The 16,536-nt window shown below is 35.3% G+C and overlaps 1 protein-coding gene across 7 annotated transcripts in view; it reads left to right on the top strand.

Moving 5' to 3' along the window:
* Positions 1-16,536, top strand: part of taok3a (TAO kinase 3a) — a 148,302-nt gene that overhangs the window by 102,066 nt on the left and 29,700 nt on the right. For all 7 annotated transcript variants that reach the window (XM_028825313.2, XM_028825308.2, XM_051921348.1 and 4 more), the window contains 3 exons: positions 4,161-4,242; positions 7,413-7,580; positions 15,681-15,878. In XM_028825313.2, the coding sequence (XP_028681146.1) occupies positions 4,161-4,242; positions 7,413-7,580; positions 15,681-15,878 (448 nt within the window). The remainder of the gene's footprint in view (positions 1-4,160; positions 4,243-7,412; positions 7,581-15,680; positions 15,879-16,536) is intronic.

The following is a 16,536-nucleotide window of genomic DNA, read 5'->3' on the forward strand; positions in this document are numbered from 1 at the left end:
TAAACAGCAAGTGCACAATGCTATACAAACAAATTAATGCACAAGTGCAAGGGCAACATTGTATAGAGCTAGCTCTTCTTGCTTTCAGCCACCTGGTTCAAAATGTTACTTTGATAGGTTTGTACAATTGAAATGTTCTGGCTACCTGGATCTTTCCTTCACAGCATGGAGATGTTCAAATTGCTTGCTCTCTACAAGTTGTTGGTTTAAAATAATAAGGTAGTTATCCAAACTGTACTTTAAAAAAAAAAAAAAAAAAAAAAAAAACACAGTAAAGTATCATGAAGTGGTACTTAGACTAAACTTTTACTCTGGCTCCTTCAAAACACTGTCTTGAACAGCACCTCAGTTGTAGGTTGGAATTTGTGGATTTTACCAGAGAAAAAAAGGTCTCACACATTCACACTCAAAAAAACTATTTTAAAATGTTACAAAGATAAAAATATGTAAACAATGCTGTGGTGCTAATACTGGTCTTCTCTTTACACTGTAATTTCAGTACCAAACTACTGAAATATAATATACTATTAAAGAGCCCTGATACAAAATGTAAAAATGCAAAAGAACTGTAAAAAAATTAAAATAATTTTTGGTAGCCCTTTTAGCCCATTCTTAGACAGGGACAGCAGCTCATGGGCCAAGTGACACTACCAAAATATCTTCTTTGGTATTGAAGACAGATTCAGTGGCACAGACAGCAATGGCGTGCAAATAGTTCTCTACAGGGCAGAGTACTTACCATGTCAGTAGGTGTATCTATAAGTTGGGCTCAGTGGAGTGCCACCTGCATCACTCCACTCCCAGGATTCCACCTAAGCATTCCTGAAACTTGGCCCTTGTCATCACATCCATGGAGTAACACCTGGGACTGTCTCTGCAGTTCTGCTGTTGCATACTCATCACTTTCATTCCCATACATTTGTGCTCTCCTATAAAAAATAAACAAATAAAAATCTGAAAAATAAACGTCCTAAAAAAATTAGAGGTACAAAAAAGATTATTCAAAACCAATTTATATTCACAAATTAGTAATTTTTAGTATATGGGAGAAAGAACCCCATGTAAACCCACAAAATCCACATGGACCTATGCTATTCCAAATTTGGAAGCTAGAGCAGTGAGGAAGCCGTGTTGACCACTGAGCTACTGTGGTACTGGGATTTTGAAAGTATGTGTGCTTTACAAGAAAGGTTCTTGTGATTTGTCTGTTAAGTGGTTCTAGGTATTGGTATCAAAAAGTTACAGAATATGTACAGTACAAATTCCATATTTATTTTTCTTTAAATATTTATTCAGTTTACCCTACATATTAATGTACAACTAAATTCATGTGATTAACCATTTATTTCTGCAAATAAGTATTTTTTATGCTTGAGAGGTTAATTTTTAAGATGGGTTTATATTATATTATTCAAATGTCTCAATAAGCACCATTAAAACAAAGGTAGTGAGCTTTTTGGGATTTTTCTGGAATGCTGCATAAATGTTTTCCATAAATTTATGTGAACCTTTAAGTAACTAATGAGACCTCCTTTGGCAGAAACAGCCTCAACCAAATGATTTCTTTAGCCGCTGTTCAGGCATGCACAGAATTGAGGTGGAATTTTTTTTCCCGTTCTGCATTCCAGTCTCAGTTTACTTAAATTTCATTTATGTTTCTGTGATGTCAAATGTGAATGGCTTCCTTTAAATCAAGCTACAGTATATCGGTTGGGCTCTGACCTGGCCCATTGTATGATGCGGTTGTTTTTGTTTCTTCTTTAAGCCTTGGTATCATTGAATTACCTGCATGATTCAGTCACTTTTAAGTTTTAATTCACAAAGAGATGCCTGATGTCCTCCTGTAGACTATCATGATACAGCTGTAATGTATTGTTTCTTAAAAATTACAAGTCATTCAGGTTCTGAAGCAGCACACTGTAAAGCTCCATCCACTGTGCTCTATCAGTGGGGTGAAGATTTTTGTTGGTATTCAGTGTTTTGTTTTCTCCAAAGACAGGCATGTTCATGTTTACCTGTCCAGAGTGTTTTGTTCCAGTAGCGCTTGGGAACATCCAGATGGTCTTTTAAAAAAACTAGGGGGCTTTGCCTCCTGCTCGCTTCGCTTGCCGATCCCTAGGCCTGCGCTACGCGCTAGCCTCTTTGCAGTTCTGCCACTCATGTATGGGGATGCGGATGTACAATTTAAACAGATTATTTTCATGGGAACTTTTACATATGCGTAATAGAACTATTTTACATTACAGCGAGTTACCCATATTAAAAAATAGTAAAACGTAATAATTTGAAAGTAAATTACGTTTCATGTTGCGTTAAGAGTTATTCGTTGCGTAATATGATTTCATTCTGTTTGGCTTTGAAATTAACATGCAAATACTTTTTAAACTTACAATTTTACTGTAAAACTTCAGTAAAAACAATTTTTCGAATTAAATTTTTGTTAATATCGCATTGAATTTTGATTCTGTGTTTGGACTTTCATTGTGAAAATGCAATGTATAACTGCCCGTGATTGAATTTCGTTTCTCTCTTTTAAATAAAACAACTTTTTCGAATGTTTGGCTCTGAGATTTGTTAATTGTCTTTGCAAAAGCTATTAACGTTTTAATTTGAATGGCATATCAAGATCTCCTTTGTTGTCTAATGTTATCCGCAGAAGATGTACTACATTACCTTTCTTGGATACATGCTTCTTTCAACAGTAATTTGTGAGGTGGAAGACCGGATGGTGTTAACAGTTATAGATATTCTATGGGATATTGTAAGTTGATGTTTTCATCTTCCGCACGATCACCACCAACTGTTTCAGCATAGTCTACTGATATGCATTTAACCAATTTGCTGTGTAACCGATCATCATTTTTGGCGTTAATTCATTTGACTTCATTGTTTCTTGGTGCTAGGATTGCCCGTGTACTTATTATTTCTGTTGATAACAGTACTGTGTGCATGGCTGAATATGGCTGAAAGGAGGGCGTGACTTGAAAAAATCTCATGGCCAAAGTCTCGTCTCTTGAAAAAGTCTTGTCTATTCCCAGGATTTTTTTTTAATATAATAGGGAGATTTAGATGATGATAACCTCTCATGAATACTGTGTTTCTTTAGAATCGGGGACATCAGTGTTATAAAGTACAAGTGATACTTACAGATCCTTATGTTTCACCTTATTGTTCTTTGTTACATCCCTCAGCTTGGCAAAGCACACTGTTGCTGGAATCTATTAGATGCCCTGTACTAATGGGAGTAGCAACATTACTATCCATGTATCTGTAGCCTCATGAAGGTCCATTAATATAGTGTACCAAATACCAAAAAATGTCTTTAGAATTGCTTTTTTTGCCTTTTCCAGCTTTGAGCTTAAACAACTCTACTTCTAAAGTCCTCCTATATCTCTTTAGTTTGATCCTTTTGCATATCAATATCTTGCAAACAGCTGGACTCCACTATTTTAAATTGTGCAGTTCACCTCAAACCCACACCTGGATGGTATTTTATTGCTTGGTACACCTGACTCGAATTACTCTCCATCCTAGAGGAAGACATCCTTTGTCACTGAATCTTTGCGCTTAGTGAATCTTAAATGTATTAGTTTAGAGAAAGCAAGAAAGAGAATAAAAAGCATATTTTAGCCTTATTTTTTTGCCCTGGAATGGTTTTTCATTTTTCTTATGAATGGTTTCTTGTGGTTTTTATCTGTGAGATTTGTGTTCTTGGAGACTGGCTCCATCACTTTGCCTTGCACTCAGCTGCCTGGAATGTGTTCATGTCAAATATATGTAACACACTTGCTACTAAAAATCCTATGACAACTGTCACCTTTGTTTTATTAGACCTTGTTGCATTTTTCACAACTAAAGATTTTTAGTATTTGTCATGCTTCAATGTACTGGGGATAAATATGCATGCATACTATATACCTTTAATTTTGTATGCTAATACAGATTAAAGGTAATCAAATTCTACAAATGCATTAGTCATCATTTTCTTAATTTGACTTGAATGGGTATTTTAAAGAATTTTAATTTTGTAATATATAAATTTGCTTCTTTGGGAGAAATTTTAGAATACTGTATTTTGGTAGAGTGTGTACAGAGGGGTATTCTGGTACTTTAAGTGGCTCATTGTTGTAATCAGGCTTATTCTCATTATGCTTCAACAGGAATGATTCCTTCCGAAGTTTTGTTGATTACTGCTTGGTAAAATTTCCTCAGGACCGACCCTCATCTGTAGAGTTGTTGCAAGTAAGTACTGTTTGTTACACTTATTCTATATTTGTATTTTTGTAATATATGTATTAACTTGTATTTTATGGATTGTGAAAAAATATGAAAATAAATGTTTTAATTTACAAATCTTATCTAGATATGCCATATTGTTATATGTAATACATATATTTTTATTTTTTATTCCAACTATAACTTTCAAGACCACTGCACCAATTAATAGACTGAGTTTTTATTTGACTTCATTTTATATTTCTACTTTATTTCTATCATTCTGTATCATATTAAAAGTGCTCATACATATTTAAACAGGACTGCATCATGTCTCATCATTTTTAAGTCTTTGTCTGAACTTAAACAAGTGATTTTAAACATTCTTTATATACCATTGTTTGTTTATATACACAAACTGCTTAATTGCAGTTATTTGTTCACAAGATTGATCATCTTGCTTTAAAATCTTAATACTGCATACATTAATCCTAATTTAATTGTAATATATTTTACTATGTTTAATATTAGCAAAGCAATTTGAGATGTATAATGAAATTGTCAAGGTTGCCTAAATCAATATGTTACTTAATCATCCATGAGTTATTCATAAAACAAGTCTACCAGGATTACTGAAGGATGTGTCTTTTATTTAATACATCAAACAATGTTTTCTAATCATATTTTTGTTTTGCCTTTATATTGAAACCTTCTGAATCCCAGTTTTTTTTTTTTTTTTTTAGGATGGTAATTCTTTTCTACATTGCTTTTGTTAATTACATGCCTTTTTTTTTTTTCCTGTGGTGCCTTTTTAGCATGTATTACTGTGAATATTAAGTTTATTTGTATGTTCTTAAAAACAGGTCACCCTACCTTAGCCTGTTAAGTAATGTGTTAACACAAGCAGTTTGTACTTAGTATGTCTTTTTTTGTAGCCGTGATATCCTTTTTTTTTTTTTTTTAAACTGTACACAATTTACAGTTCATTGATGATTTTGTTCCTCCAAGCTTGCTTGGAATTCTAATCACATTTGAAAGTTTTATGTTCTTACTGGTCACACTTACAAGATTTACAGCACAAGTATTACTACAGAAAAGTGTGTATTGTTTATTAGTAGAATTAATTCTACAACTATGCAAGTACTTTATAACTTGATACATGAAAAATAATTTACATTTTTTTTAGCAAATGCTTCAGTCAGTAGTGTGCTGCAGATTGTATAGATTTGAGAGTTTCATAAAAGGGAAGTGCTAAACCACAGATGCACCAGTGTGTTTATATAATTCCTTAAGTGCTAGCAAACAAAAAAAGTGTTGCAAATTATATAAGTACTCAGATAAAAGAATTAATATTAAACGGGCAGCAAAATACAGGTCAGTCTTTAGCAAACCCATCTGCATTGCCATATATATCTCTGTAAATTTGAGAAGATTTTTATAGAAATTGGTTTTAAACTAAAACAGATGTTCAGATGTCATTTTTTGTACGTCTTTGGCATGTAGGAATAGATGCAGGTTCCCTAGAGAAAAAGCACAGAAGGAGCATGCAGACTCTACCGGGCTGGAATTAAAACTCAAAAACTCTGAGGCAGCAGCAGTCTTCACTGTGTTACTTTGCTGCCCCAAGCTAAAACAATAAATTAAATGTTCTCAAAACTTTTGTAATGTCTTTTTTTTTTTTTTTTTTAAACACATATATGATGCAAACACATCAGTTTGACAAAGCTCTGTAACCATAAGCCAGTCTGCTTGATTCTTTCAGAAATTATTTATTGCCTGGCAAAGAGCAAGTAAATCCACTTTAGGTTTTCCCAAAAAAGTATGTAAGTAATCTGTTGTATGTTTGCAGTTGTAAGTATGTTCAAAATAAAGGCATGCCAAATATACAGTTTTTATTTTTGACATAGAAATATCAGATCAGATTACAGTGTTTTTGTGCACCACTCTGTTTTTTTGCAAAGTATTCTACATTTGTCAAGTCTTGTTAACTAACTTGCCAAAATTTTATATAATGCAATAAACAAATTTACTTTTTTGAAAAATGACTGTCTCTGTATGCATGCTGTCAAAAATTGCACTATTAGAATAAAGATGATCTAGACTTTTTGTTCAAGAGCAAAACTTGTTAATGTCATTTTTAGTTAATGTCCTTTCTAAATGTTTCAGAATGTACTGTAAATTCTCGTGTCATTATTTGACCACATAAATCAAAATAAACTCAAGTTTTAGATTGCATAAGCAGGGTAGAAATAGCTTTCTAATTTTGGTTGTTCTGTGCAAAGTAGATTGATAAATGTTAGAGAGCTTATAAAACTGACCTTTACATTTTGGAATTAATCAGGTAAATTAATGTGGGAAAACACAAATGGAATGGTCTTGTCCAGCATTCCTTCTCAGATTAGATCTACAGTTAAATAGATCAGGTCATATAGGCAGGCAGAGTTTTTGAACACTAAAGTAGTTGAGGTATTTCATTAAATATCTGAATAATATGCAACAATTTTACATTTATCGATTGAATTAATCAGGTTTTTATAAAAATTCATTTTTTCTTAGATTGATACAATTTTGGGTAATATTTTACTTAAATATCAAGTGCCCAGTGTAGGTTTGGACTTTTGTCAGATTCTGCCCTCTATTGGTCATATTGATGAGGTCTACGAGTACAGTACTTTTGTTACTGTGTTCAATCTTTCAGTATTGTAGATAGACAGATAGATAGAGAAGTTGATCTAATAACCACAAAACATTTCAGTTCTGGTTTTGTTGCCATATAACTACTTTTAGAATACCAGTGTAAAACATGTAGAGCTGAGTAGTGTTCAGTTACGGTATATTGGAGCAGTAAGAACATACTTGAGGCAAACCAAAGTCACAACATGAAAAATACCCAGAAGGAACATATTTGACATACTATTATTATATTGTATTAGTAGTGTATAACCTGAGATCTTACAGCTGTTATAGTCTGTTCAGATGTATTCTAGCAACAGTTATTCTTTTTAGGAAAGTAGCGACAAAGAATTTCAGTAAACAGTTTTTACAGACAGGCAGTAAGTAGGCAGTAAGCTGTATTTGTTTAAGAATACAATTATAGACTATCAGTATTGTTTATACCTAATCATTTTTAATTGTTTTTGTACACTGCAACTTGACATTTTAATTAATCTTTATATTATCCTTCTATCCCTTTCAAGCATGATTTTGTTCACCAGGATCGACCTCTGAAGGTTTTGATTGATCTCATACAACGAACAAAAGATGCTGTCCGTGAACTTGACAATCTCCAATACAGAAAAATGAAGAAAATTCTTTTCCAGGATAAACATAATGGACCACTAACAGAATCACAGGAAGAGGAGGAGGTGAGGTTAATTAGTAGATATTAAATAGAAATTCTGACCTGAATCTGTACCCCAACATTTCTTTGAAAGATCTTACTTAGCAGGTTTGTCTTGGTATGTAACGTACAATAGCTGCTATTAAATATGCCTGCAATAAATTTTTAGGTAGCCTTTGTAGTGCATGGCAGAGGAGAGGAAACCTACTAATCGCAGTTAGTCAGACTGTCTTGCATATAGAGCTTAATTACTCCCTGGCCATAAAAAATCACATGGTACAAAAAACAGAACACCAGCCTGTGTTTTACAATTGGTTTTTTTTCTCTGTGTGATGGGTATTATGAAGGAATTAGAATATCTGGTTCATTCATGTTTAAAAAAAAAAAAAAAGAGAAAAAAAACTCATTAGCAGGTAAGAGTAAAATATTCTTACATTTCAACTTTAGCTGAGATTCACATCAGTTGTTTAGCATGTCGGACTTGACCTCAAGAGGAAGGTTCTCTTACCAGTGGCATTGAAAACAGTGCTAAAAAGACATCACTGTTTCAACCATATTGTTTTGTGATATGAATACTTTAAATGAGGTTTGTAGCACCATATTTCATATGTTTGTATGTGAGGCGAGTTTTTATAGCTGGTACTAACAAAGCATTTTGCAAAACCAATAGTTATGTATTAGTATAGTATAGAAATGCACAATGTTTGTATTCATTAGTATATTTCAATGCAGCACATGTGTTAAGGGCACCACTGTACATGTACAGAGTTTGCTGGAAATCACATGTATGCATTACTTGGAAAAATGTTTGGTGTTTCTTGTATATGTGAAAATACAAAAATTCAGTAATTTTCTATTTGATGATTTTCTCTTCAATGTTTAAAGCAATGCCGCAAATATTAAGCCTTTCTGATTGTTCTTATCCAGCCATGGAGGTAAAACGGGAAAAACATCTTTCTAAATGTCTTCATCCTCAAACTGTTCTAATTTATAATTCTATCAGTTCATAAATAATCATTCCCGTCTTTATTCTTTTACACTGTTGAAGGTGTAACTAATATTTATTGTGCTTTACTATACAAAGAAACTAAACTTGAATTAAGAGGGTGTTTGCACCTTATTCACTTCAGAACATCACTTTATGCCACATTTTGCTGTACCTACTGCACAGATTTGGTTTAGTTTGACAGGGTTGAATGTCCAAGATTATTTCTAGACTAATCCTAAAGTGCAAATGTGAAATCAAACATTCAATTCATATAAAACACTGCACTGTAGATTGTTGTGATCCAGTGGCAGTGTTGCTAAGCAATGTTGTTTCCAGATAATAATGTTTTTGGATAATGACAAAAACGCTACAGTGATCAGCAGTAAATTTAGACATTTGTGTTGGTAGTCAAAGCAACGGGTAAATAAAAAGCCACTAATAATTTTCTTCCCCAAACAAAGCAGGCATATATATATAATTGCGGTGACACTTAGTTTGTGTTTCAGCTGTATTTGACTTTATGTGACAAAGACAATGGAAATTGTATTTTTGTACTCCATTTCAGTGTAAACAAAAAATACCCATGTTAAGTAAGGTGTCATTCTAGGATCAGATTTTGTTTTAGGTTGTGCCTTAAATGGCATATTTACTCTTTAAGACCTCAATTGAAAATCTGTATAATCAAATGTTCAATTACCTTTATTTGTTTACTTAATTAAACTGTGAGTTTTATGTTAATTTGCAATTCTAAACTGAACTTGGGTGGGTGTGTGCGTCTGTATGTGCTCCGCAATGTACTTGTGTGTTCTTTTCAGGCCTGGCTCTTTCCTACTTTGAACCTGATTCTGCTGCGGTAAGGTCAGGACCCCAAACTGGCCCTGAATTGGATTAAGTTTGTGAATGGTATTAATTGGATCACCAATAACATGTTCATTCTAAGTATCCCCTTAATAAATTTTAATGCAGCAGTCTAATTTGGTTTGAGTTGAAATACATCTAACTGTATTATAAAATGAAACTTTACAAACTTCAAATACTTTTTTACACATGCATATGTATTCATTTTCTGCACACTTTATTGTGTTGTAGATTTAATTTTAAATGGATACATTTGCCATTTTTTCCCACTAATCTACACTCAATACCCCATAATAGTAATATGAAAACATATTTTCAGAAAGGTTTGGAAATTTATTAAGAATCAAAAACTGAAGTCTCTCATTTCTGTAAGCATTCAAACTATTTACAGAGGCACACCAAATTGAGGTCAGGTGCCTCTTGTTTGCTTTAATTCTCCTTGAGATGTGCCTAGACCTTGATTGGGGTCCACTAGTGGCAAACTGAATTGGCTAGACATCATTATATATATATATATATATATATATATATATATATATATATATATATATATATGGACCTACATGTCACACTGCATGTCAGGACAAAAGACTGAGAACATAAAGTCCTAAGAATGTTCTGCAGACCTCAGTGATAAAATTGTAGTAGGGCATAGATTATGGCAAGGGGATAAAACCATTTTTAAAGCTTTGACTGTGCCCAGGAGCACAGTGGTGGCCTCAATAATTGTGGAAATAGAAGATGTCTGAAACCACCAGGGCTGTTTCTAGAGAGCCCATCCAGCCAAACTTAATAACCTGGCAAGAAGAGCCTTGGTCAGGGAGGTGACCAAGAACTCAACGGTCACTGTAACAAGCTTCACAAGTCCTCTGCTGAGATAGGAGAACCAGTCGGATGGACAAACATCTTGGCAGTGCTCCATTAGGTGCTTTATGGTATAGTGACTAGACAGAAGCCACTCTTGAATAAAAAGTATGTGGAAGTCTGTTTGGAGTTTGCCAGAAGGCATTTAAAAGACTGACAGCAAAAGAAAAATAATTATCTTGTCGTCTGGGACAAAAATATAACTCTTTTAACAGGACACCAAGCACTGTGTTTGGTTGAAAACCAGGCACTGCTCATCACCTGCTTAATACCATCCTTATGGTATGGTATGGAGGATACTGTGGGGGGTGCTTATCAGCAGCAGGGGCTTGAAGACTGCTCAGAATTCAGAGAGATCCTTAAAGAACACCAACTCCAGAGTGCACATGATCACAGACTGGGGTGACACTGGAGTGGCTCAGTAAAAGGCCAGTCTTGACTTCTAGGAACATATGTGGAGAAGCTTGAAGATAGCAGTTTACAGATGCTTCCTATCCAGCCTAGCAGAGCTTGAGAGGATCTGCCTGGAAGATTGGAATATACTGCCCAACCACAGGTGTGCACAGTTTGTGGAGACTTTTCCAAGAAGACTAGAAGCTGTAATTGCAGCTAAAGGGGCCTTTACAAAGTACTGAATTAAGGGTCTGAATACCTACAGTCATATGAAAAAGTTTGGGAACCCCTCTTGATTCTTTGGATTTTTGTTTATCATTGCCTGAGCTTTCAAAGTAGCAACTTCCTTTTAATATATGACATGCCTTATGGAAACGGTAGTATTTCAGCAGTGACAGTAAGATTATTGGATTAACAGAAAATATGCATCATAAAAAAATTAGACAGGTGCATAAATTTGGGCACCCCAACAGAGATATGACATCAATACTTAGTTGAGCCTCCTTTTACAAATATAACAGCCTCTAGATGCCTCCTATAGCCTTTCATGAGTGTCCGGATTCTGGATGGAGGTATTTTTGACCATTCTTCCATACAAAATCTCTCCAGTTCAGTTAAATTTGATGGCTGCCGAGCATGGACAACCTGTTTCAAATCATCCCATAGACTTTCGATGATATTCAAGTCAGGGGACTGTGACGGCCATTCCAGAACATTGTACTTCTCCCTCTGCATGAATGCCTTTGTAGATTTCAAACTGTGTTTTGGTTCATTGTCTTGTTGGAATATCCAACCCCTGTGTAATTTCAACTTTGTGGCTGATGCTTGAATATTATCCTGAAGAATTTGTTGATATTGAGTTGAATTCATCTGACCCTCGACTTTAACAAGAGCCCCAGTCCCTGAACTAGCCACACAGCCCCACAGCATGATGGAACCTCCACTAAATTTGACAGTAGGTAGCAGGTGTTTTTCTTGGAATGCGGTGTTCTTCTTCCGCCATGCAAAGTGCTTTTTGTTATGACCAGATAACTCCATTTTCGTCTCATCAGTCCAAAGCACTTTGTTCCAAAATGAATCTGGCTTGTCTAAATGAGCATTTGCATACAAAAAGCGACTCTGTTTGTGGCGTGAGTGCAGTAAAGGCTTCTTTCTCATCACCCTGCCATACAGATGTTCTTTGTGCAAATTGCGCTGAATTGTAGAACGATGTACAGATACACCATCTGCAGCAAGATGTTCTTGCAGGTCTTTGGAGGTGATCTGTGGATTGTCTGTAACCATTCTCACAATCCTGCGCATATGCCGCTCCTGTATTTTTCTTGGCCTGCCAGACCTGCTGGGTTTAATAGCAACTGTGTCTGTGGACTCCATTTCCTGATTACATTCCTTACAGTTGAAACTGTCAGTTTAAACCTCTGAGATAGCTTTTTGTAGCCGTCCCCTAAACCATGAAACTGAACAATCTTTGTTTTCAGATCTTTTGAGAGTTGCTTTGAGGATCCCATGCTGTCACTCTTCAGAGGAGCGTCAAAGGGAAGGAAGCACAACTTGCAATTGACCACCTTAAATACCTTTATATCTCATGATTGAACACACCTGTCTATGAAGTTCAAGGTTTAACGAGCTTGCTTGGTGTTGCAAGTAATCAGGATTGAGCAGTTACATGCATTCAAATCAGCAAAATTACAAGGGGACCCAAATTTTTGCACAGACAGTTTTTCACATTTGATTTAATTTCATACAACTAAATACTGCTTCACTAAAAATCTTTGTTCGGAAAACACCCCAGTACTCAGATGTTCCTAGGACAGTGGGTCGCGAGCGAATATTGAGTGGGCCCTGAAACATAAGACTATATTCCGACCGATCGGGCTAACAGCCGGACGTCTTTTGTTTTTGTGACATTCTTTATCGCGTTGTGTTGTGTTCGTTAGCGTACACCCTTATAATCTTTTTAAAAACAATTATTAACGTTTGAATATAATAATGGAAAAGTGGTTGAAACGGATAGCAAAAACTACGTCGCCGCCGCCGGTTGATTGTGATGAAAAGACAGAAGATGTTCTTATAAATGACAAAAGTGGCACTGAGGCTGACTTCCAAGCTCCCTCAACGAGTTCGCATGAATCGAAACGACGGAAAGTTGTAAGAAAATATGACCCTGAATATCTAAAGCTAGGATTCACTTGGAATCATGATACGATTGATCCGCGTCCTCAATGCGTGATTTGCTACGAAATATTAGCGAACGAAAGTATGCGCCCAAGTAAGTTGACGCGTCATATAGAAACGAAGCATTCCCATTTTACGAATAAGCCAGTAGATTTTTTTCAAAGAAAATTGTTGGATATGAAATCTTCAAAAAATATTGTTTCACATTTCATTAATATTAATGAAAATGCTGTATATGCCTCGTACCTCATTAGCTTAAGGATCGCCAGAGCAGGAAAGCCTCATACCATTGGCGAAGATTTAGTGTTACCATCGATTAAAGATGCTGTTGGAGCGATGTTTGGGGAAAAAGAAGTAAAGGAAATCGAGCGCATACCACTGTCCAATAATACTGTTGCACGACGAATCGACGAAATGGCTGAATGGGCAGAGGACGAATTAATCCGGAGGGTAGTTTGTAGTAAATATTATACGCTACAACTAGATGAGTCTACTGACGTGCAAGGCCTATCTCAACTACTTGTTTTTGTGCGTTATATATGGCAAAACGACGTGCATAAAGATATCTTGTTCTGCAAGCCAATTAGTCGTGGAACGGCCGAGGAAATTTTCAATGCAATTGATTCCTATATAAAAGAGAAAGGTTTACAGTGGAAGAACTGTTTCGGTATATGCACTGACGGTGCGGGGGCTATGTGCGGGAAAAATAGCAGTGTCGTTACAAGAGTTCTTAAACAAAGCCCCTGTGCTTTGTGGACACACTGTAGCCTTCACAGAGAAGCACTGGTTTCAAAAGCATTACCTACTGATTTCAAAACAGTACTAAATACAGCTGTGAAAATTGTAAATTATATTAAAACAACACCCTTACAAGTACGTTTATTTCAAAAGCTGTGTGAAGAAATGGGTAGTCTTCATACATCTCTTCTTCTGCATACGGAGGTACGTTGGTTATCCAGGGGGAAAGTACTGACACGATTAGTGGAATTACGCAATGAAGTTACAATTTACTTGGAAGGAAAAACTGAATATATTGAATCTCTACTGGACAAAGAATTCATTCTCAAGCTCACATACTTGGCGGATATTTTTTCGAAATTAAACGAACTCAATTTGTATTTGCAAGGTTCAAACGAATCAGACATTTTTGCAGTTCACGATAGAATTCGAGCGTTTATGAAAAAGCTTATGTTGTGGAAAAGTTGTATTGAGGATGGCAAGTATGATTGTTTTGAAACTCTTGAAACTTTTATTATAGAAAACCAACTGCAGCCAAAGACGAACATACTGTCTGCAATTTCCACTCATTTATCATTGTTAAAAAATAACTTTGATGCCTATTTCGGGGAAGAGATGAAAAAGCTCGACTCGTTGAATTGGATTTGTAACCCATTTCAAGACCGCCTACCAAGTAGTATGTCAACAAAAGCAAGTGAAGAACTCATTGATTTATCAGAAGATACGTCACTGAAAAATAGTTTCAATCGCAAGCAGTTAACGAAATTCTGGCTCTCAGTTGCTGGGAACTATCCTTGCCTGTTTGATGAAGCTATAAAAGTCCTCCTCCCCTTCAGTACCTCATATCTATGTGAGGCCGGATTTTCGGCTATGATCAGCATTAAAACTAAATACCGAAATAAATTGGACCTATCAAACTCACTGCGATTAAAAGTAACTAAAATTGAAGTTGATGCTAAAGCTGTAATGACAAAAAATAGGAAACAAATACACCCTTCTCATTGAAATAACAGTCCTTGTAGGTATTTAAGTAATAAAAAATTGTAACTTAAAGTTGTTTTTTTTCTTATTTGAAAAGTCCTTCATTCATATTGGTGACGCTTAAATTTCCATAGTGACTGTTTGTGAGCTAAAGTACAATATATGTTGTCTGTGATGATAACAAATTAATGTCAAATGAAAAAAATACTTTAAACAAAATAAACAGCCCGAACAAATAAGACACCATTAAGTAGTTCCGCGACTCGCTACTAGGGAATCTGAGCGTTACCAATATTTTATGCCCCCTTTTTAAGACGGCTAAGAGATGGGTCCCGAATTTGGCAGTTTTTGTTAGGTGGGTCGGAGCCCAGTCAACTTTGGGAACCACTGTCCTAGGAAATTAAAGACATACCACTGTTATCTTTTATGTTGAAAGTAGAGTTAATTATTATGCAGGCTGAGAGGGGTTCCAAAACTTTTTCATATGACTGAATATGAATGAGAGATTTCAGTTTTTGATTTAAAATAAACAATGTGAAAAAGTCAGACTAGTTAAAAAAATATATATATAAATCACAATATAATTTGGTGCGTAAATGTCTAAGATAATGTAGTTGCTTTATGAAGGGAGACTTCTGTTGGCAGTTCAGGGCACTGTTAACAGGCCTGATATAACTGTTCTTTGTAAGCTGTTCAATTCAGTATGTGCAAATTCTATATAACAAATACATTATTGGAAAGTGTATGTGCATGCTGAGTAGAGCTAAGTACCTCCCACTTACTGCACTATGGCTTTATAAACATTATGATTAACAACATAAGGAAGTTGCCTCAGGAAATCGGCACCCCAGTAGTTATTTCCCTCCGGATGCAATAGATTTGAATTCTGTAAAAGCAGTAAACTATGAATACTGCTGTTACTATTTTGTTGACATTTGTGAATGACCTGTTGTTCTCTGAAAATCTAAGGGGACGTTACTCACAGAAACAATTGTTAAATGACTGGGAAATGTTCAAAATTAATTGGTTAAATACCTATATAAAACGAACATAAGTTTAATTTAATGTAAGCTATCGTGTTTTTACTATTATTGACCATATTTTGATATTAATTTTGCTTGATTTCAGGACAGTGAAAATGTAAGCAGTAAAATGAATAGCCTTGGTAGTAACCACTCTATTCCAAGCATGTCTGTAAGCACTGGAAGTCAAAGCAGTAGTGTGAACAGCATGCAAGAGATGATGGATGATAGCAGCTCTGATATTGCAATGGTTCATAATTATGATAGCACCTTAGAGTCTGAATCCTCTTTTGTTCCCAGAAAGGTAAGTTCTTGAAGAATATTACATCAAGTTTGTGAACTGTAATCCAGAATTATTTTTTCATTCGTTATCTACTTGGCCTGGTCATTGAGGAACTGTGCTCAGTTAGATGGGCCTGACTACCTGTTCCCGGCTACCTCTAGGGAATTTCAAGGAGTGCAGTGATATATAAATCAGCAGTAGGTTAGCCTGTGGATGTTCTCCAAGTGGGACATGTCCAGTACCACTCCTAACGGAGGTGCCCAGGAACATGCTCAATTCATGCTGAGACAACTTCAGAAGGCTGCTGTCGATCAGCAGCAGTTCAGCTCAAAGATCTTACAGTATTGTTGAGTTCTTTTCTCCACCATGGTGAATAAATTTACAAGCTGCATTTTGGCCATTTGTATCTGCAAAATGATTTTTAGTGAGAATGGGTTTGAAGATTTATCTGTGAATTTATCCAAGAACTTTGTTCAGGTTTTACCATTATTGTCCAGTATAATGTGCAAACTGTGGCTTCTGCACCTTCTCTTTATAAAGAGTTTTGATTTCACAGCCCCACTCATCCCCAAAACCTGCCTTTCAGCAATAAAGTTATCAAGGCCCTTTACACTTTGTATAGTATAAATGTGAACTGTTAACAAAAAAAAATTAAATTGGAAGTAGTTAAAATTTTGAT

Source organism: Erpetoichthys calabaricus, chromosome 18 (assembly GCF_900747795.2).
Source record: "Erpetoichthys calabaricus chromosome 18, fErpCal1.3, whole genome shotgun sequence".
NCBI classification, from domain to species: domain Eukaryota; kingdom Metazoa; phylum Chordata; class Cladistia; order Polypteriformes; family Polypteridae; genus Erpetoichthys; species Erpetoichthys calabaricus.